Here is a 22090-nt window from a genome sequence, read left to right on the forward strand (position 1 = left end):
CTTGTACATCCAGTGCTCACGGAACTTCAGAAGCCCTCGTTTTTCCCACTGCTTTGCTCTGATTCCTGTTTGATGCCTCCAGGAACCTAGACTGCCCCCCGAGTCTTTCTGCTACTCATAGCATCGTCTTTTATACTTTCGACAAAAGTTTGAGCTCTTGCAGCATACAAGGGCCTATGCTAAAGAGGGAGATCGCAACCATGAAAGCTCCATTATGGAGCTCAGAATTTACTAGCAAGTGAGTGGGCAATTACAGTGCCATGTAAGCGCTGTGATATAAGCAGGGGGTATGAGAGTAGCACATAGTAGGGGCACTTAACCCAGCACCTGGGGGTGGGGGCGGGAGAAGCTTCCCTAGAGTCAGTGACGTCAAAACAGTTGGGACAGACAAAAGAGGACGAGAGCAGTTCTGTTCTAAGGCAGGAGCACGTCTAAATTCTGCGAGTCGTAAGTGGCAGCTCCTTCAGGGAATGCCGGGCAGTTAGGTACAACTACATGGGCTGTGGAAAACCTGGGCTACAGAGGGAACCAGGGCTAGATCACGAAAGGCTTTATTGTCATTCTAAGGAGCGGGAAGTCGTCCTGTGGGTCATAGGGAGTCAATGAAAGTGTCTATGTAACATGGTTATGTTTATGTTTTAGAAAAACTAGCATCAGTGTGGAGAATAGATTTCACCATCTATTTCCCTGAATCTGGCCCACATTCTTGCCTGCCTTACCATATCTTCTGTGGCTCCAAAGAGCCCAGCTCCACGCCCCTGTCCCCATCCGTATCCTCAAACAAAACTAAGGATCAGAATCAGTTTAAGACCTTATAAAAATACAAATATCTTAGCCCACTTCATGGAACTAGACTGTCATAAGTACAGGGCCTGTGAATCTCTATCTTATAAAAGTTTCCCAAATGATTCTGGGGCAGTCGGACCATGGACAGCGTTTGTAAACTAAACATCGACTGTCATTCCATGACACGAATGGGTTCACGTCAGCGGCGTGTCTGGGTTACTGAGTTAGGCAGGAATGACTGCGGCAGATCTCACTCTAAATGTCTTCCTTCTACAGCGTGTCTGACCCTAGTCCCAGGACCAGAAACACCAGTCTCTTGCTTGCGTCTTGCTTGCAGTCCCCTTGTTCTTTGAATAACATGTCCAAACCCTAACATGACCTCTGAGGCAGCATGAGCAGCTCCAGCGGCCCCTCAGTCACTCTCCCCTTTATCTCATACTTGTTATTCACAGCATGAAAGGGGAGGGGTACTGATACCATTGACTCCCTGACTTCTGCTCTCTTGGTTAAGTCAAGGGTACGTATGGAGTTGGGAAATTGAATAGAGCAATAAAGATCTGAAAATTTCTAAGGAGAATAGAAGGTGACTCGACTTAGGGAAAAGGGACAGCTGATCAACCTCAAAGACTCAACTTAATTAGAGGTCACATCTACCCATGTCCGTAGGACAATTATGTTATTTCCTCCATAAGCTCAGGAACCCAGTATCAGAGAAAATGGGTAATTATGTCAATCAGCATCCGAGTGTTAGCAAAGCAGAAAGTCAAGAGGCAAGATAATTAAGGGTACTGTTGTAGGAAAAAGAAAAAAGAAAGTTCCTGGGATGGGCCTAAAAAAGACTCAGCTGATTTGCTCCGAGACACAGAGAATTAAAACTCGAGTGCCTTCGTTTGCCATGCTCAGGTTATTGGGTAATGGTGCGCTGTTTGGTTTGGGTCTGCTCTCTGGTTTGTTCGGTAATGGCTCCAGCCCACATTCTGTTGTGTTACCGTAGAGCGTGGTAACATACAACGGCTAGAAGGTGCCTGGGGCAGAGTGAGGGACATAATTTTCCATAAATGAAACTACCAACGTAATGCTATATCGAGGCAGTACATTTTTTTTATCATTTTTATTTTAGTAAATGTCTTATAATGATTATTTTCCTCCTAAGTTACAACTATGATTTGCAGATATGATTTTAATGATAGCATATCCACGCAATAGACCTTCTTTACTTAAACTGATTCTTTGCATTTCATAGGAGACCCAATATACATCAAGATAAAAATAGATGTATATCAAAATAGAAATATGTGCTTCAACACGAAGATAGTGGAGTGTTTTAAAGGCAATAGCAGTTATATTTAAACATTCTGCTGGTAAAAAATTAAATTACATTTGGTTGTGAAAGATTTTAGATCATTTTTAATTAAGCCAAGGCCTTAAATTAATCCAGTTAGTTCACTTTTCAGGTTTATCACTTCCCTTCTCTTTCCGACGTATATTCGTGTCAATGACGGTAACAGGAGCCGCTGCGACGAAGCCAGCAGCATTGCGAGCCGCCGGCTAAAATTAGATGATCAATGACATTTGGTTATATGTTCACAGCTGAAATTTCAAGGGTACAACATTTTCTCCTGAAAGGAGACACCTCCCCATCCCTAAAATGCAGCCTTCTGTTATCAAATTACATCCATATGACATCATGGGGTGGTGAAACTGGCCCGAAATAGAGAGTGAAACCATATACTTTTTCTATCAAGAGAAAGACTAAAGACAGAATTAAGTAATGGGCTGGTTTTCATAAGATTATTTTGACGGTGCCTCTTAATTAGGGAAGATTTTTGTCCGAGAGAAGCAGTAGTCCCAAGAGGGAGGAAGTGTAATGAATCCAGCATGAAGGCAGCCGAAGGGGGTCTAGGCCTTCTGCGGCGCTCTCTATGCACATCTCCAGTGGCCGAGGCAGTGTGGAATTCGTGGACACCGCTGCCTTTTCCGTTCCCGTGGATCCGTGGACACTTTAGGTGCACATCACGTTTTTCCTGATGTTTCTTTCACTCCATCTATCCTTCGGAAAATCCAGTGCGCAGGTACTTATAGAATTAGTGGAAACTTGAGCAGACGACATCACCGGTCGTTTTCAGACACGTGCTACATCCCTCCTCTCCATCCCTCCGTGAATTAATGACAAGGCGCACGGCAGAGGGGAGCGCCCCGGTGTGGTCCGGCCGCTGACTCCCGCCGCCCATCAGGAGCGCGCGTCACTGTGCAGTGCGAACATCCACACGGGGACGCACTGCTCCGGAAAGCCGTCCTGCTTCTCCTGGCCCAGCACCTGCAGCCCACTCTTCCCAATGAGGCTCCGGAGGATGTCCATGTCCCGAGTCACGCTGCTGTCAGAGAGATCTAGGACGCAGCCCTCGCGAGCCACATTGTCCTTCAGGATGATGACACCGCGTTCTTTCAGGCCATCTCGGCACCGGGAGAGAAATGCAAGAAGGTCTTTATCGGTTAGGTACCCTACAGATGAGGCCAAGTAGATGGGGAAACAGGATGGAATGGTGGGTGGGAAGGAAGGTGAATAGGAGAGAATCAGGAGACCATCTGTTCACTCACTCGTGAATTAGTTAATAGCCTGGATTGTTTCCTTCGCAGGAGGCACTGAGAATTTAGATAAGAGGACAGATCCTTTTTATAAAATAGATATTATCCTACCTTGTCTGTGTCTGTCTATAAAATAGATATTATCCTACCTTGTCTGTGTACCTCATAGATGTCAGGTAAATTATTGCCCATCCCATGGGTCCCCTCTATGTCCCCCGGACAACCCAACTCTATCGTGACTCCTCTGTGTTTCCTCCTACACACACAGACACACACACACACACACACACACTCACACTCACATCTAATTCACTGTTGTCTCATGTCCTGGAAATTGAAATCTAAGAAAGTCTAGTTTTGCCAATAAATGGGGATAAACTTTCTATAGCCCCACTTCTTAAAGTTTTTCAAGTATTTAGGTCTTTTAGGATTCGGGTTGTTCCAGAGGCACTCCATCCCTAGAGATGGGACTCGTCCAGCTTACGGAGAGTGCATTAGGGGAGAACTCTGAAAGACCAGAGCTGCTCAGGGGCTCCCGTGATGCCTAAGGCTAGCTGGCCGCTCTCAGCACAAGTGCGGCCAGCTGCTCTTTCTGGCCTCACCCCCTCGCTGCGCTTCCTCACATTAGCCCAGGTGTTGTCTTCTCTCTCTGGGAAGGGGAGACGGGCAGAGGCAACGTCATCACGCAGGACTAACCGGAGACCCACTGGATCCAGATGACATCGTATCTCCCCAGTGGGGGCGTGAACTCCTGCAGGCTGTAGCAGTGGTAACTTTCGACCTTCTCTCCTTTGACCTGCAGGTAGTTCTGGGCTTCCAGGAGGAACGACTCCATCATGTCCACCAGTTCCACGCTGTTGAAAACCGGCAGCAAGACGTGCTTGCTGACCCGTCCTATCCCGGAGCCGCAGTCCAGGGCGCAGTCCGTTCCGGCTCCCCCGGGCCCCTGCACAGAGGTACAGACAGCCACTTGAGTCTCAGACACTCCAGTTACCGCTTCAGATCTACGTTACTTAGGTCAGTTTCGTATAATAAGATGCAGTATTTTAAGAGTATCATTCAAGGAGTTTGAACAAATGTATACAAGGCACATACTACCACAGTCAGGTTATAGAACATTCGGTTACCTTTTCCGAAAAGTATCCAGACATTTCTAGTTTTTGCTTTCTTTGTTTTACTCAAATATAGATCTTTGAATTTCAAAATAGGATTTTAGAAAATAGTGTCAGTTTAAAACTTGGTAATTTTCTTGGAAATAGGCCATTGAAAACCCTATGAAAATAAAGTTTTGTCAACCTTAAAGCTGGATCATACCCACTGCTAAATGGACCTGCACTGTAGCTTATTGCTGTACATATATACACGTGTGTGTGTGCGCACACACACACACATAGACACACACACACACAAAGACAAAGCAGTGAGAGCCTTTCTGACTTAAAAAATGTTTTAATTCACTTAATGAACACATTTTCATTCATATTGGTACGATTGAAATTTTATATTTTTCAAAACTGATTTTGGGGACTCCGAAGTATCTATTCTTCTGGTGTGGGTGGTAATTTTTAGGACCAGAGCTGAAAGAATTCTATTTCGTTCTCAAGCCAGGATTTTACTTCAAACCCAGCCCCGAGTTGCAGCAAAGTCTCCTTGTTGTAGGTCTGTGCGTGCAATTAACCGAGATTGACGGATAGATTGGCGGTAGAGGTCAGGGAAGTCAGCCAATGCGAACTTCCTCAAACTTGCTTCTCTATAGTAATATATAAGAACATGTATGTTTATGTGACCAGCTGCATCTTTGCGATATCATACTATCCATATCTATCCATATCGCAAAGATGCAGCTGGTCTGTTATTTGGTCATGATTGGGATGGCTGTTCAGCGGGTTTGTGCTGGAAATTACAGGAACGAGATACCTGAAGGGGCCAGTGCAGATCTTAAGCAGAAAGCCTGCTCTTGATTTCTCGAAAACTAAGGATTGAAAAAAATGTTGGCTAAGGATCAAAAGGTAAAGTTTGAGCAGAAGGAAAGATCAGAAATGCTGATCCACCCAGAAGACCTTCCTGACAGCAGGAAAGGTCAATGAGGAAGAAGCGGAGCAGCCGTAGCCTCTTCCAAAAGGAATAAAAATAACCATGGTTTATTGAGTGCTTGTATGTCGTGAGGGTTTTGTATCTATAATAACTATAGTAATCAAAACGATTCCACAAGATACTGATTTTTCCACAATTTGGAGATGAGGAAACTTTGATTTCTAATGTCACCCGGCTGATGGCAGAACTAGAATTTGGACAGGGAACTGCGACTCCAAAGCCCCTTCGACCTTAGGGTCATCACCTCAAGTAACAACTCTGATTCCCTTGGTAGTGTCTGTCTAATGCTGTGTTGTAAAGAATTCTAAGGCTTCATTGAGACTTAGCAGGAAAGAGGTCTGTGATTGATTAGTGATGTCTGCCTTGAGTATGGGAAGGGGAAGTGGTAGTATCTGAGCCATGTGTTTGCCATTCCTCCTTACTCTATGCCACCTCCCTCATTCGGATAGTATAATTTAAACTAAACTAATTCAGAAAAAGGCCTCGGCTAAAGGTATATGTTGTGAAGGCCATAAAATAAGCATCTTCTAAATTAATGCATAACATAAATAAGATGGGGAAAGAATGAGGGAAATTATTTAAGTTACTGAAAATGACTCGTAGAAATTTCTGTGCTCAATTAGAGATTATCATTACAAATTTTTCTCATTACTTGGCCCTAAAACCTCGAATGATCGTGTGGCTCACGTCATCGTAGCACGGTTTTAGTTGTGGAACCAAGTCGCCGAACACAGGGGCTTCAGAAATATGCTGGAGGGTTTCAAGAAAATTATAACGGCCACGCTCCTGTCTCTCAACGAACAAGTAAAGACAAAACCGCTGTGGTTAAGATGAGGAAGGGCCTCGCGACCCCGCCTGCCTGTTCTCCCAGTAAGCCCAGTGAGATCGCCCAGTAAGCCCAGTGAGATCTCCCAGTAAGCCCAGTGAGATCGCCCAGTAAGCCCAGTGAGATCTCCCAGTAAGCCCAGTGAGATCTCCCAGTAAGCCCTGCAGGATCTCAGCACAGCCCTGGGGTTTTTAAACCACCCGGGTCTAATTCCCCTACTCTTTCGTGCAGAGAAACTGAGGCCCAGAGAGGTGAAACGTTTGACATAGAACTCCCTTGAGAATCCTCCACCTCTGCTTTGTATTTTTCCCCAGTTTAGATGTGTGCTATTTGACGAGTTATTCTTGAAATGGTGGTTATTCACAAATATGAAAGGCGCCTCTCACAAACCCTGTGTACCTCTAGCCTCGTGCCACTGCCGCCTGGTCCTCTGTACCCTGTGTCACCGCGCGTGGCTGGCGCTGCCTCCCACAGCCTGGCACCACGCTTCTCCCCGTCTCCCGCAGCTCCGCCGAGAAGGGGTCTCTAAGGACTGCTCTCAGGGAAGGCACCTCCGCCTCTGGGACACCAGAAGTGCCAGCCGTGACTGTCCTGAGAGCCAGTGCCCTTCCACGAATGTGACCAGAACTACATATGATGTGTGACTTCAAAACAAGGCATTTTGATATTTTCATTTTCATTTATTATGTTATCCTTATACATACGGATTTATATAAAATAGTAAAATACTCTTAGGAAATTCATTTTCATTTTGGTTCTGCTATATGTATATTGAAGGATATGATTTCAAATTCATCCAGTGCTAAAGGCTACCGTACACGAACAGCAAGGTGTAACAAATTAGACCCAGAGCGTTTAGTCGTGCAATCTCTGCGAAACGTCAAAAGAGAAATAACATCAAGTACTGATGACTTTTTATAAGTGACCACTGTCCACCTGCCTGAAAGCTAAAATGGAGGAAATTTATCAGCTATGCCATGGACATCATCTTGGTATCATTTATTTGCTAAAGTAAACACATTTGCAACAAATTTAAACACCTTTTCCCACTGTCCCATGTCACTAAGTGTTGAAAGGAAAGCCAGACTTTAAAGTAAACAATCTGCCTTCTCCCAGTGGACACAAGGATAAGTCAGGTCAGTCCTCCTATTCTCTCCCCCCGTTGTAGCTTGACCTGGATATTCATTTAGAAGATTATTAAGGTCAAAGTACCAAAATATCGTGTCTTAAAAAAGACCGCAATTGTACTTAGAGGTTACAGCTTCTCAACGAGTCCGTCTGCTGAGGAAGACTCTATATTTGTTTAGGAGGAGCAGGCTGGTCTTTTCCAACATAAATATGTGCGCACAAGGCTGTTTCCTCTCCCAGGTCCGTGGGCATGTGGATGGGCTCTGCCTGACCAGCATCCCTGTGGTCAGCTGGCTATTCCACATGGAAAGACAAGACAGCTGGATTACTGGCTAAGCTTCTGAAACGCACTGAGATCAAAGTCAGCCTCACCACGAGGCAAGCAGGAGGCATTGCTCTCAGACTGGAGGAGAATTGAGGTCTGTGGTCCATAAAAAAAAAATAATAAAAAGCAGGGATTTTTCTGCTTCATGAGACAAATGGACAAAATATGTCATGGTTAAGAGCAGGAGTTTGGTATCAGACAGACCTGGCTGAGCTTAAGTTCCAGCTCTCTTACCAGCTGTGTAACCTTGACAGCTTACTTAACCTCTCCAAGCCTCAGTTTCCACAACTGTAAATGCAAGGATAATAATACTACTCACCTCCTAGAATTGCCGGAAGAGGGAGACATGCTTCTAAAGGGGTCAGCAGAGCACTGAGGGCAATTAGTGAGCAACGCTGATTTAGAAAAACGCTGACCTCTACAGGACCATCATCACTAACTCCATAGTGCTTATGGCCGCAGCCAATGTCCAGACACTTCGGCCCCTGTGGTTGCTCCATCCTGTTTTCTCTACTCAGGCAGTCGGTGCTCCAGGGAGTTTGGATGTGAAGTGAGCCTCACCTCAACGCTATGGATATTCTTAACATTATGCTTCTAAGGCTGATAACCTAAACCCAAATGTTTATAATATTTATAATGTTTTCTTTATCAGAATAAAATGGGCTCCAAATTTTAAACAAATGACTTCGTAATGAATTAAAACAAAATCTGTTTGCCAGTTAGCACTTAATGTCTTCCGTAGGACTGACAGCAGCTTTATTATGTGGGTTAAGTCTATTTTAACAACTAAATGAAGCTCCTTAAAATATAATAAATGCATTTTGTGAAGGCCTGTCGTTAGTAGTAGCAATAAATTAGGATTATTGGGTAATAATTATGCGCATGAAAGCAAGCACTTGACACATGGTCTCATTTGATCTTCACGTTATCCGGTGAGGCAGGTTCTACAGTTACTCTCTAGTCAGAGATGAGAACACTGAGGCATGGAGCAGTGAAGTAACAAGCCCAAGGCTGCTCACATGGCAAGAAAAAAAACCCTAATGACGCTGGAGCCCAAGATCCTGGGCCCTACACAATACTGTCTCCATATGACTTGGAAGTGAAGTTTCACCCAACACTGGGACTGCAGAGGGGTCACATTCTTTCAAGGCAATATCTGAACGATGGATAAAATAACATAAAGAGATTTTACTGTACTTATCATTTTAAAACCAAACATAAGCATGTATTTCCTTCCTACATCAAATTTTTATTAGAGGGGATCAATAAATCACCCCAAGATCCCAAATGGCATGATCTCTCATCAATTGTCTGGCTGTCAACTCTTCACCTATGAGACTCTAAAAGAGATATCTTCTTAACCCCCATTCTGTGATATCAGCACTGCTAGTTCACCTTCCCCCGAAGCATGAACAATTAAATGGTGCTAGGCGGGTGAATGTCAACTGGGATAAACCAGGGGTTTGATGTGACCCATCCTTTCTGAGCGTCTTAAAGCCGGCTTCCGGCTAAACTTTCGGCCGTGCCATCTGGCTTTAATATGACTTAAGTAACGACGCAGAGGCATGTGAGCTCAGCGCCTGCAAGGACTTCGCTTCATCATCACGCTGCGCTTGGATAACTCACCCCAACAAATTTCCTAAGAAATTCCCGAGAAGCCTGGATATCTGGGTTGGATAGTTCAATGAAATTTCCCATCATACCCTCTTCCGTAGCTGGTACTTCTTGGTAGAAGAGTTTAGCTCTGGCATAGAACTGCATCTCACCATTGATGACTTGACTCGTCAAAGCATACAGTTTCACTGCAAATGAAATAATATTTATGAATATTTATGTGACAGAACAAAATTCAAATCTTATCACGCATTGATTTCCTCTTAAAAGACTGCGAATCGTGGAGGAAAAGGCACTGGTTCGAAGTCAGAGATCTGGGTCTGAGTTCTGGCTCAGTGACTGACTGGCCGTGTAAACTCGGGAAAACTTCACCTCACTGAACTTCAGTTATCTCATGTATAAATTACAATCATGTGGCATTTTTCATGACTTAATACTCTGCTTCAGTAAAACTATAGCTTATTACCGTATTTACAAAGTTTAGTAGTATTTGCTACAGTAGGATGAAGAATCACAAGTTTTATTACAGTTTTATCTTTGAGCTCCAAATGTTTGATGAGAATCTAATCATTAATCTTTACTTCTAGTCACAGGTAGTTTAGGGGTAGCTATTTTTTCATCTCTTTTTCAGGCAACTCACAGCCAAATATCTCTTTGTACCAATTACAGAAAATGCACTAGAGCTCTATTTTCTGAAAATAAAATAATAAATAAGTTATACTATTTATTGAGCAACTATTCGAGACCAGGTAGTGGGCCAGGCACATTATACTGTGATGTACTATGTCATTTCATTATTTCAGAAACCATATGAGGTATTATTTTAAGACACTTATTTTTAGAAAAACGTGTTTCAGCTTCTGAAAAGTAAATGACTATGCATTTAAATGTGTTCTGTAGGCCAAAGGGCACCCTTGCAGGTACAAAATATTTGCATTAGAGCACATTCTGGAGGGCGTGGCGGAATGTGAACGAGAGGGAGGAGCTTCCGATTCAAGGCTGTAGGCTGAGCACATGCATTTGTTTTCCATCCTTCCCAACGCTCACCAAGAATGGTTCTAATAAACTCAACCCATAATAGTGAAGACAGCGAGAGGGGATCAGTGACGGACTTACGATTTCAACAAATTTCTGGAAGACAAAGAGCAGATGGTAAAAAGCTAAAGAATTTGCAGCCCAGAATAGTTGCAAAATGAAGTAAGAGTTAATCGAAAATCTGTCCATAGACTAACCAGTGAGGGGACAAATGTGCTCTCCCAAAAGCCACAAGGAACACAGCTGTATTCTCAGGGGAGGACGAGCTATGTCTCTTCTCTGAAAATAAATTAATAATTGCTTAAGGATAACTAGACCATCAGTGTTGAGATCCTAGAACACCACTCGTTTGGGCATATAGAGGACTCTAAGCACCTCACCTGCTCACACTCATCAAAGTCTGATAAGATCTACCTGAACATATCGAGCTTCTTTATCAATCCTTTCTATTCAGAGAAGAAGTATATAACAAAGGAGACTGTCTCTATTACCTAGAATCGCTGACCCTGTCCTTCGTTTCTAAATATGGATAAATAATGGTTTTCAAACACATGGAAATAAAATGGCAACCTGAAAGAAAAAGGTGGAGATAAACAATCAGAACTGAACCCAAAGGAAATAGAAATAATTTAGGAAACAGATGAGCATTTAAACCAAAACTAAACGAAACACTCGTATATCCTTGGAGAGGTATGAGACTGGTACATCCACAAATCAAACGTAAGATGCCAAGAAAAAGATAATTCGAAGAATAACAAAGAATTCTTAGAAATTAAAGTTTTGAATACCAAAATCTTTGGAATATAATATCGAGTAAATTTATCAGGACATAAACAAAAAGAATGATATGGAAAATGAAATAGAAATACGAGAGCTATATAAAGGCTTAGTTCAGGAGGCCCAACATCGAGCTGGTTAGGATTCTCAAAAACAGAGGTAATGGAGGGAAGAAAATTATTTCAAAATAGTAGAAGAAAGTTTCCCATAGTTGAAAGAGATTATAAATTCTAACAAGTACTGAGCAGCATGGATTAAAAATAATAATAATTAAATAAAAGCCACATTTATACATATCCGCAGGAAATTTAAAACACAAAAAGTAATAAGATTCTAGGGTTATCTAAAGAGAAAAAAAGTGGTTGACCTTATAGCAAGGTTGCCAGATTTAGCAACTAAAAATACAGGACACACAATTCATTTTGAATTTCAGATAAAAAATGAATAATTTATTAGTAAGTATGCTCAAAATATTGCATGTTGCATGGGACATACTTATACTAAAAACTTACTTGTTGATTATCTTAAATTCAAATTTAGCTGACGTCTTATTTTATCTGGCAACCCAATTGTCAAAGGACTAGAATCAAGCTTGTAACAGAGATCTCATCAGAGACATTGGAAAACAATGGAGCAGTGCATTAAGATTCTGAGGGAGAATTATTTCGAAGCTAAAACATAATCCCTAGTCAAATGTGAAAGAATATTTACCTCCCATGGATTCATTCTTCAGAAGTTCCTTGAAGCTATATTCCAGCCCAATGAGGTTTAAAATCAAGAGAAGATAATGTGGCGAAAAATGATGAAATTAACCCAGGAATCCAATAAAAAGAAATCCCCAAATCACAGATATTTACCAGATCTAGAAAGAAATCAATTTATATTACAACAGAAAAAAACAGGCTTCAAAAACAATATCTTCAAGAAGTACAACAAACTGGATTCTGGGCAATAGACAGAGTAGGTAAGAAGAAAGGAGACATTAATGATATTGTAAGGAAGACATATTTTTAATCTCAACCATCAAAATTAAAAGAGAGTTGAAAGCTCCAAGTAAAATATGCAACAGTACAAAAATGTTATGATCAGGATATGAAGGAAACCAGAATATGACATAATTTTGAGTAGAAGGAATATAAGAAAGAATCTATTCAACCTTAACTAGGAACATCTTTCTTCAGGTAACGCTGAGATCGTGGCATTGGACCAGTGCGCTCCTTGGCTCTGAATTGAACAATAACTACATAGTCTCGATTTTTTATTCTAAACATTAAAAATCCAATAAACACCACTTATGTTGCAGTGCTCCACTATACATGTTCCATCTGTGGAGTCACATCGGTACTTTCCAGCTTGAAGACGCTGGAGCCGATGTTTGGACCCTTGAATGATCACGAATTCGCCAAAAGCGATACCAGAATCAGTTTCTGTGTACATTGTTTTCTAGAGACTAAAAATATTATGTACTGTGTCTCCCATGTATATTAACTGTTATGCATAGAGTATTGTAAAAGTACCGATCTTTTAAAAGTATTAATAAATATATAGATTTTTGCCATTTCATACACAAATTAGCTACTGATTGAGAAAATAGAAGATTAAAAGGAGAGTCCTCGTGTTCACAAACATTGGGATCCAGTGACCTAACCAATCCCCCTTCCCTAGCACTTGCTGAAGTGTCGTATGAACAGCATGTGGCTCAATAGATGCTTAAAAATTCAACAGGGTGACAAAACTCAACATCACCATCTCAATAGCATGACTATTCCAAATTCCTCCGGACGTCTCAGAAACCAGGCTCGGACATCACAGTTCATTGTCTCCCCAGAGTCGAACACTGCCTGGGGTCACCGGCAAGCCACTGCTCAGTCAGTGCTCTCCTGGATCCAAGCAAGGCCACAGAACAGCCACCCTCATCATCACCTGCTTAAGTCAACTAGTTGGTGGAGTCTATTAAAACCCTTAATCTGGAAATGGGAATGGTCCATTATGCCAGCAACATTTAGACCACAAGTAAATGCCAGCCTCAGCAGGGGTCAGACTCCATAGGTATGTTTTTATGGTTATGGGCTTGAATTCTCATTTTCACCTAGTTGACAGGAGCATTTCACTAAAAAGATATATGAGGTGTCATGGCCAGCCCCGGTTTCCCCTCTGATGGCTCCTGCAGTGGTGCATGTTGACTCAGATAAGGTAGTCAGTCTCCGCCCAGGCCTTTTTTATTAAAGAATTACATCTAGTAGCTTATTCTTATGGGATTGCAGTGTCTCTGTGAAACTTGGGGTAGTCTAAGATGGAGACGAGGGACTCTATCAGTCCTTGATATAAAATGGCACTTATTTCTCAACCTACGTTACAAGCAGAACTCCCAAGGGCCTTCCAATGGCTTACTTTTGGCAGAAAGAAAAATCAAGTTCAAGTTCATCTGCCCTGAAGAAGAATAAAGATCTTGTAAAGTCTCTAAGAAAAAAATTTGTTAATAGCTAAGTGCCTATGTTTACTGAATATCTTCTTTTCTTTTTTTCTTTCTTTTTCTTTTCTTTTCTTTTTTTTAATGGTTGGCTATAGCTACATCAGACTTTATTTCAGCATGCAGACCTGTTTGTCAACTGAGAATTGATCTCAGAATCTCCAGAGGATATGTAGGCAAAGTTTAGATGGGACATTTGAAATGATTTGAGACAGAATGTTGGATCAAGTTACCTTTGATTCACAGGGGAGGGCGGGTGATTAGGAAATGCCCTTAGGAAAGATAAGACTGTCTATAGAAGAGATTTGCTCATGAGCAGTTCCCAGTTTAGCCATTAAAGAGGTAATGTTTAAAATGAGAAGGAAGGAAGGAAGGAAGGAAAGGAAGGAAGGAAGGAAGGAAGGAAGGGAAGGAAGGAAGGAAGGGGAAAGGAAAAGAAAAATATCTAGGTACAGTAGAATATTATTTAGACATAAAAAAGGAGGAAGTCCTGCCATTTGTGACAACATGTTGGACCTTGAGGGTGTCATGGTAAGTGAAATAAGGCAGAGAAAGACAAATACAGTATGATCCTTTTCAACTGAGGGCCAGCTCAGTGTTTCCTAAGTTCTTTTCAGGCTTCAGCACAAATGAGGTGACCAGAGTGGGGAGGAGGGACAGGGACCCACTCCAGCAGTGACCCACTCCCACCACTCACACCTCTCACGCCCTGCCCACTTGGCTGAGCGTTCCTAACTCTGTCCCTACCTGAGTGTTGTGCCTGACCTACTGTCACGTTTTAAAAGGCCAGAAGTCAGGCACAGATACCAGGGACAGATTTTTCATGCCGAGATTTTGCATCAGAAAAGTCAGAAGCTGACTCAGCAGTCGCCATGCCTCCTCTGAGCCTCTGCCGCGTCCCGTAGTGGTGTCTGTCACCATATTTCCACACTCCACAGACAATCTGTGGGAGTCTGTCTCCTGCACTCAGCTCTTCAGGATAAGACTGTGTCTTATTTTCTTTGCGACCCCAGCACTTACTGTCATGCTTAACACATAGCAGATCTCCTTTGACTGTTCACTGAGTAAGCGAACACCGTCCAGCGTGTCGTACTTGGAATAATACACAGGTTCAACAGAGTAGTGAGTGGCTATAAGGAAGAGCTGACATAACCACACACAAGGCCCACTTCTAGTACAGTTCATAAAATATCTATCCTCCTCATTAGCCAAATAATTTTTAAAATAGTAACTATAATTGATCAAACATGTATATATGTACTACATATGTTAAGCATTTATATCCAACTGAATATGTAATATAAATGTTATTATCTACAGAAGAAAACGAGGCATTAAGATATTAACTAACTGGCCCCACATAGAGTAACTGGCGTGTGACATGACGGGGATTTGAAGGCAGGGCCGTCTCGATTCACAGCGCACCACCTCACCCGTCTCACACCGGGTACCTGACAGTCTGCTCCATGAAAAGGGGAATTATCTGCTTCTCCGTGTCTTTAAAGAGAAAAGTGGTCTTTCAGCACTTGCATTGCAAGGGTAACGGGAACCACTGGGAAAACGTGCCTCTGTTCGATGAGCTGTGTGGAAAATGCCAGGAGTTGTATGCTGAGTTTCATTTGGAAGTGCCAAGTGTCTTACAGGAAATGTTTTTTTTATTAACTCTGGCTTTTAATTGTGGTGACGAGGGGGTGACCATTGTTCTTAATTTCCTCCTCAGAGACCAATTCTCCTAAAAAAGGGTAAATGAAAGAGGCACTCACAGCTGGGGGGACCCCCCCATGTGCTTCCGTACCCTCTCTTCACAGGACCTCTTTAATCCTCACAACAACACAAAAAAGCTGTGGTCATAATCACTATTTTACAGATGAGTAATAGAGAATCAGAAAGATTCAGCGACTTACTCAGTGTCACATAGAAATGAAGTGGTACAACCAGGCCTTAACCCATACCTAATTTTTTAAATTAAAAATTATTGGGGTGACACTGATAAACGAAATCAAATAAATTTTAAGTGTTTCATTCAGCAGTAGGTCGTAGATGTATGGCACCACCCAGTGAGATTTCCTTCTGTCACCAAATATTTGACTCCCCTCCCCCATAGCTATTTAAATACAAAGTCTTTGTTCCTTATTCTAAACCACATGGCACCATTGTTCTAAATGCGAAGTTAGATTAAATCTTTAACAGTGTCCAGGAGTAACAGACTCTTGCTGAGTACATGACTTATAAGTATTCAATGACTTCTGTGTACTCAGAAATAGGGTATGGATAGCGCTAGAATTTTTGAGGGGTAACTTGCAGGAGCATCTCTGATTGGGGATGGTATGTATATAGTCTTAGAGTGAATGAACTTTCCAGAGGTGGCTGTTCATGAGTAAAGAGGAAGTTGAATCCACCTCTGGAAAGTTCATTCACTCGAAGACTCCACTTGAACGTGCGCTGGTGTAACTGGGTGATGCGAACCCACTGACGGGCCTGCCAGTCTCGCTGGCTATCTCGGTAGACGGCCAGCGCTCTTCCTGGGCTACGTTTCCCGCCAAATCAAAAGATGCCGTGAAACTGACACTGCTGCCACATTAGTCCAGGTGCCACTTATATGGGGAGGCAGCACAATCTTGCGGTCAGAAAAGACAGACTCTGGCGGTAGCCGGCCTGGGGTCTGAGCCTGCTCCGCCACGCACCACCACGGGGTCTTGGGCAAGTTACCAAACTCCTCTGTGTCTCGGTCCCTCAGACCTAAGGTGGGGGAAATAGCAGCACCACCTACAAGGGATGTCGTGAGGATGGACTGAGATAAGACCCGCAAAGCACTGAGGACGGTGTCAGGCCGGTTCCCACTTCGTCCTGTAGATTTGCCGTACTCAGTGGATAGCCGAGCCCCGGTGGAGATTTTTAGTGTACGTGCTCTACTTCTCCGCGAATCTCTGAAGCTTGCCGGGGGTATTTCAGCAAACTGTTCCCGCTGCACAGCGTGCTGGTGTGAGACGGGCCGGCTAACGCAGGCAGTGGGAAGGAGGAAGGAAGGAAAGAAGGAATCAGAGTCTGCTTAGCCACCGTTCTTCCCATAATTACCCCCAAACAGCAGACTCTCTGTGCAGACCCCGCAGTAGTGGATCCCGACCTTTTCAAAGAAGGGCTTTATTTTCACTTCCGTGAAGTCTTGAAATCATCGAAAGGGGAAGCCAAGTCTGAAACACCTCAGTGGAGCCGAGGAGGGAGCACTTCTACTGGCTGTTCTGTTTCCAAACGGAAAAGCACAGTATCCACGGCAGCCCAAGAAGGCCCATACTGTGAATTAAGCTTATCGCCTGTTCTAAGGAGGGCTCCATGGTGACTTTAAAAGGCACCTGGCTCCAAGGAAGGAAGAGAAAAAACTGATACTTATTGAGCATTGACTGCTTTCACACATATAATTGCATTTGATCTTTCCAACAGCCCTGCCGGAAAATGCAGGAAAATGCTGTTTTGAGGAAAATGATGCTCAGAGGCTTTAGTGACTTGTGGAGGCGACTTCTTTATCAGTAGCAATGCCAGAATTTGAACTCAGGACTTTGCTGACCTGCAATGAATTAGTAGTAGGGGGCCACTTACTTTGTTTAACAGATATTTATCGAGTTCTTCCTATGTGCCAGGAACCGAGGTAAATGGCAAATACGTAGATGCAGAAGAGGACAGACTAGATGAGGCTCTACTCTCACGGGAACTAGAGGCCAACGGGGAAGCTGACACATGGAAATCCATCCCATCGATATGCATTTTAATCTCCGTGGGCAAAACCAAGGATTGGCAAGTTAATCAAGGGCTGGGGGAAGCCTTCTGATGGGAAAAAGTCATACTGGCAAATGTGCTGATTCCTTTCTGTGCTGCCCAGAGCCCAGAGTTGGGCACTTTAGAGGTACTTCAGCTCCTGCCGTGAGAAGAAGCAGCTGCAAAGTATCCGAGCACTCACAGAGCTGATGGCCTGCCTCTCCTGCACTCTCAATTTAAAGCTTCTGAGGGTGAATAAAAAGTTACTTGTAAATTTGCCTTCATTACCAGATTATAAAATCCTGAAGAACAGAGACCGTGTTTTAATGAATGTTTGAGTCTCGTCCAGGGCACGGATAGCACTTTGCACAACAGAGTTCCACAAATGTCTCTTGCGCTGAATATAGTTGAATTGATCAGAAAGAAGACATGTCTGGTCTTCCTATCTCTAAAAAGCAGTGTTTTCCCCTGTGGCAGAAACGATTACTAGTGACACCATATGCACCGCTCCCCCCGTCACCCCATGGCCCAGCATCCTTGCAGGCAGGCAAGGCGCGTGACGAGTTCTAGGCAGTAATCTCTGAACAGATGTGAAGTATGTCCTTCTGGGACAAAATGTTTAAGGGCTGATGGACAAATCTTTAGCTCCTACCTTCCCTTGCCATGGTGATGTTTTAGAAGGTGGAGGCTTTGTCTGCCTAGATCCCTGACTGCATGTGTGGGACGCAGCCCGTCCCTTTACAGTACATGTTAAAACGATGTAGCACAAGTCAAAAATAAACTCACATGTTGGGCCATCGAGAGTTCAGGGTTAACTTGTTACTGCAGAATAGCCTTGTCCATACTGACTAATACGGCCCTCAACTGCTGAAATCAGAGTGACACTGTGGTGAGGCTAGCCCTGCTGGTCCCCTGGGGAGCTAAAGCCAGGGCTGAGTCAGAGGGTCAGAGGCAATAGCAGTATCCATTTATGGAAAACAGCTAAGTCCAGTGGAGTCTTTGGCTTAGAACCAGCTGTGTTGATGGAACCCCGTGTGTGCCACGGAAGTGCCCCGGGGAGCCCTGGTGATGGGGAGGAGCTGGAGCAAGGAAAGGACGCTGCCCCTAATGTTAAGAATGAAAACTCCACTTTTTCCTATATTTTATATTGGGCTTTCACGGAAAACTTTGTCACAATGTTTGTCTTTTAACAGTAATTTTTTTTTTTTTTTTTTTTTAAGATTGGGTCCATGGAAAACTTTGTCAAAACATTTGTCTTTTAACAGTAATTTTTTTTTTTTTTTAAGATTGGGAATCATCACATTCACAAAGGAGAAAAATAGATAAAATCAAAATGACTATTCTAGGCAAAAAAAAAAAAGAAAGGATTGGGCCCAAATGTAAGTTATAGTCTACTTGTCCCCAATAATTTTCAGAAAAGACTATTTTATTCTTACTTTTTCATTCTTTAACTACTTTCAGAGATGAGTTCCTTTTCCCTCTCATAATTGCATTTTAAATGTGGCAGCTATCTGCCCCTTAGCGAGTCACTTGTCAGTTATTGTAATTGGTATCTTTCTCTGGTTTAATTCAACTAAGGCCACCGAGCTGCTGTTACTGAGGGATGCCCCAAAGAGCGTCTCCAGAAAAGCAGTATTCTGCCAGTGTATGAAGCGACCAGCACATCCTCACCTTCCAAATGGACTCTCTCGTTTTTTCATTTGGATAAAGATGAGATATAGAAATGTGTAAGAGAATTCTACCAGAAAGAGCCCTGATTTTTGGTATCTGGATGAGGTCTCATCGTCTCAGAGTTTTCATTTCTCTATTTGAAAAAAAACAGAGTGGGGGAGGTAAGAGGAAAAAATAATATGTACCCTATCTATCCCAGAGTATGGCTGTGAGGATCAAGTAAAGTCATAAATGAGAAATTTCATAAGAAATATATATAAATATGAGATGAAAGTACTTGTATGTCTAGAATTTGTAAGTCAGAAATGGATCTATAAGAAGAGGCTTTGGCAGGCTGCTAGCGTGTCGTTTCTTGAATGCGATATGAAGGATTCTGTAGCCCCCTCACGTGTGGAAACCTCAGCCACTTCAAGGACACAGTGAGGCTTTCAGACGACCTTCGGACCACAGACTGGGGCCAAGGCACACGGCTCCTGCTCTCACCGGGGAGAACGTAAATCAAAGGGGGACACTTCACTCTTTAATCGTAAGTCATTTCCTCTCCAGAGCAGTTCAGAGTGCCCTGAAGTGACCACTGTCACAGAAGCTAAGAACAGTAGCGTAGCCAAACCAGATAAGCTTTTTATTGCCCTATTGTCTAATTCTCTGAAAACTAGAGGCAATAATTAAAATAGAGACACTCTACTGCCCCGTTTTTTCCTTAATATTCACAGACCAAAACTGTCCCTTTTAGACTCTGTTATTCTGACTCAGGAAGGTAGAAGGAGTTATGTGGATTGTGAGCACGCGGACACGTACACACACACACATGCACACACACGACAAGGACGCCTTGTAAAGATAAACAGTAAAGACTATTACTATTTAGTTTTTCTCTTCTAACTCCTAGTTGATATACTACTGCATTAATACTCTCGTCTTTGAGTTACCTACTTTGCCCATCTTTATAAATGTCTCAAATGTCTTTCAAAACGCAGGAAATGAGTTTCTATGAGCCTGCGACTCAGTTAACCGACACTCAGGGAAGGAAATCACTGTGCCGGAGGGGGCATGGAAGTCCCAAAATAGAGACCTGACCTGCCAGGCAGCACTTGGTCTTCACACTCTCTGTAAAGAATGCCATTGACACCTTCAGTCTCACTGACTTGGGCTGCGGGTTCTTTGCACCTGAAAAGTGCCCTCTTCCTAACTGCTCTTGCAGAAATCCTACAACCTCACACCGTTCCCTCGTTCCCTCGGTACTTCTTATCACTTATCCAGGAGCCCTGACTCACTTACCCAGGGGAATTTTTTCCAGCAGGTAGAGATAGCTCTGAAAGAAGTCATCACGAATGGCTTTGTGAAGGATGAAGGACATGCTGTGTCGACAGAGTTCATCGTCGGTCTTCTGCCAGCGGGATCGAAATGCGAAATGGGCTCCCAGGTGGGCCATGCAGAAGGGGCTGCTGTTATTCCCGCGGAGGAAGGAGGCTTGCCTGGCTGTGTCTTTGAATTAGCCTTCTCTTCCTACACGAACTTGAGACTGTCATTTTAAACCAGTCCGTTGTCCATCTATATCAGGAGAGGCGTCATGGGGTGTGGGGGAGGAGGGGCAGCAGACGCTGGAGGTCAAGCTCTTGGCACATCCACCGTCTGATTGCTTGGGCGACACCACTGCAAGCCAGCAGGTGCCAAGAAAGATGAAAACAGGCTGAGTGAGATCCTGCTTCATCCTGGGAAAAGCACGCCTCTCTCCTTTAGCTGCCACTTCAAAGGGGCAGGAGCACAGCCTGCTAACACCCTGGATATTTGCTTTAATTCGATTCCTAAATTGGAATAGTCTAATTTCCATTTCAAAGAGTTGTTGCAGGAGATCCTGTTCCCTGATTTCCATGCACTCCTCCTGGAACACTGAATCCTCAAGTTACAAGGACCCTTCAAAGTCATCTTAAGCCACCCACACTCCTTCCTCAGTACAGTTTTGCCCAAATTGTTCATAGAGATGGATATGTGGTTCCCATTTTTAAGGATCTTCAAGAGACACAATTCTGTGAAAGCTCGTTTTGATGTCAGTTGCCTTCTGTCAGCAAACTCTTCCATCCAGCTTGCTCCGAACAGTGCCTAGTCCCGTGAGCCTGTTCCTTCCTCTTGGCCTGTTGTGGATTCGGCTTCTGCATGGGGTATCTTCTGATTGTCACTCCAGGCCACTCTCCACTCTCCCCACAAAACTGCGTTCCCCCAGGAGGCTGACCCGTAATGACACCCTCTGGCTTCTACTTGGGTTCAGGCAATGGGGAGTTCCAGCAGGAGCATGGGAGAGAGCCAGTCGATGCACCTAATCCCTTGACACCTTCCCCATGGAAATGCCGTAGGCTGATGGCTTCTGCTGGTGGCAGGTCTAGCTCGTCTGGGGTCTTCTCTACAAACATCCTCTTCCAGTTCTGATAACGCTCCCTCCTCTTGCTGCGTCAGGCCTTGGGGCAGAGATGTGCCGGGCTGTTGAAAATCTGGAGGAATCCCCGAGTCTTCGTAACTTCCCTGACTTACTCACACCTTTGTAAGTAGTCCCTTCATTAAATTGGCTAACATTCTCAATACGCGAATGCCATCTGCTTCCTGTGAGAACCATGACTACCATCTAATCCCTTTAACCTTCCTAACAGATAGAGCCGTGAGAACTCGACATTCCGTCGGCCTCACACCTCGTCCTCTTCTGTGCCATGAAGATGAGAGTACACACCTCATGTGACGGCCGTGAGAGCTGAATGTGCTCCACGTGCAGCAGGGCCCGGCACGCAGCGCGTGGGCAGTGAACGCTAGCTGCTAGCATTAGCATCTTTGGGGGAAAGTTAATGATATGTCATAGGTCTCGAAAATACTTTCCGTCTCTCTGGATCTTCTTGAGTTATAGTCACTGTGACGCTGTCTCTAGTCATGTAATTTCACCACGTGTTGAGATTGTACTTGATGCATTTAAGAGTTGAAAAGAAAAGAAATCCAAATGAGCTGTGCTTTTGGACCTCCCTCAACCATCCTTCAGAACGTTCTG

The 22090-nt window shown here is 43.6% G+C and overlaps 1 protein-coding gene and 1 long non-coding RNA gene across 3 annotated transcripts in view; one reads left to right on the top strand and one right to left on the bottom strand.

The window, feature by feature from the left end:
* Nucleotides 1-22090, top strand: part of LOC107195382 — a 230687-nt gene that overhangs the window by 189875 nt on the left and 18722 nt on the right. For both annotated transcript variants that reach the window (XR_003045065.1, XR_001516511.2), the window contains one exon: nucleotides 4175-4389. This is a non-coding gene — a long non-coding RNA (uncharacterized LOC107195382). The remainder of the gene's footprint in view (nucleotides 1-4174; nucleotides 4390-22090) is intronic.
* Nucleotides 3017-20547, bottom strand: METTL11B (methyltransferase like 11B). Its single transcript, XM_006907813.1, has 4 exons — nucleotides 20341-20547; nucleotides 9372-9547; nucleotides 4069-4318; nucleotides 3017-3288 (listed from the first exon to the last, which is right to left on the bottom strand). Exons 1-4 carry the CDS (start codon nucleotides 20492-20494, stop codon nucleotides 3017-3019), a joined length of 852 nt encoding a protein of 283 aa, XP_006907875.1. The 5' UTR covers nucleotides 20495-20547.

The sequence above is a fragment of the Pteropus alecto genome, unplaced genomic scaffold, assembly GCF_000325575.1.
Source record: "Pteropus alecto unplaced genomic scaffold, ASM32557v1 scaffold101, whole genome shotgun sequence".
Taxonomy (NCBI): domain Eukaryota; kingdom Metazoa; phylum Chordata; class Mammalia; order Chiroptera; family Pteropodidae; genus Pteropus; species Pteropus alecto.

Coding starts and splice junctions, on each gene's coding strand:
- METTL11B (XM_006907813.1), bottom strand. CDS start 20,494: ATGGCCCACCTGGGAGCCCATTTCGCATTTCGATCCCGCTGGCAGAAG. Junction 4,319..9,371: donor TTCTTAGGAAATTTGTTGGG/GTGAGTTATCCA, acceptor ACCTCTGTGCAG/GGGCCCGGGGGAGCCGGAAC. Junction 3,289..4,068: donor CTGGATCCAGTGGGTCTCCG/GTTAGTCCTGCG, acceptor CCTCATCTGTAG/GGTACCTAACCGATAAAGAC.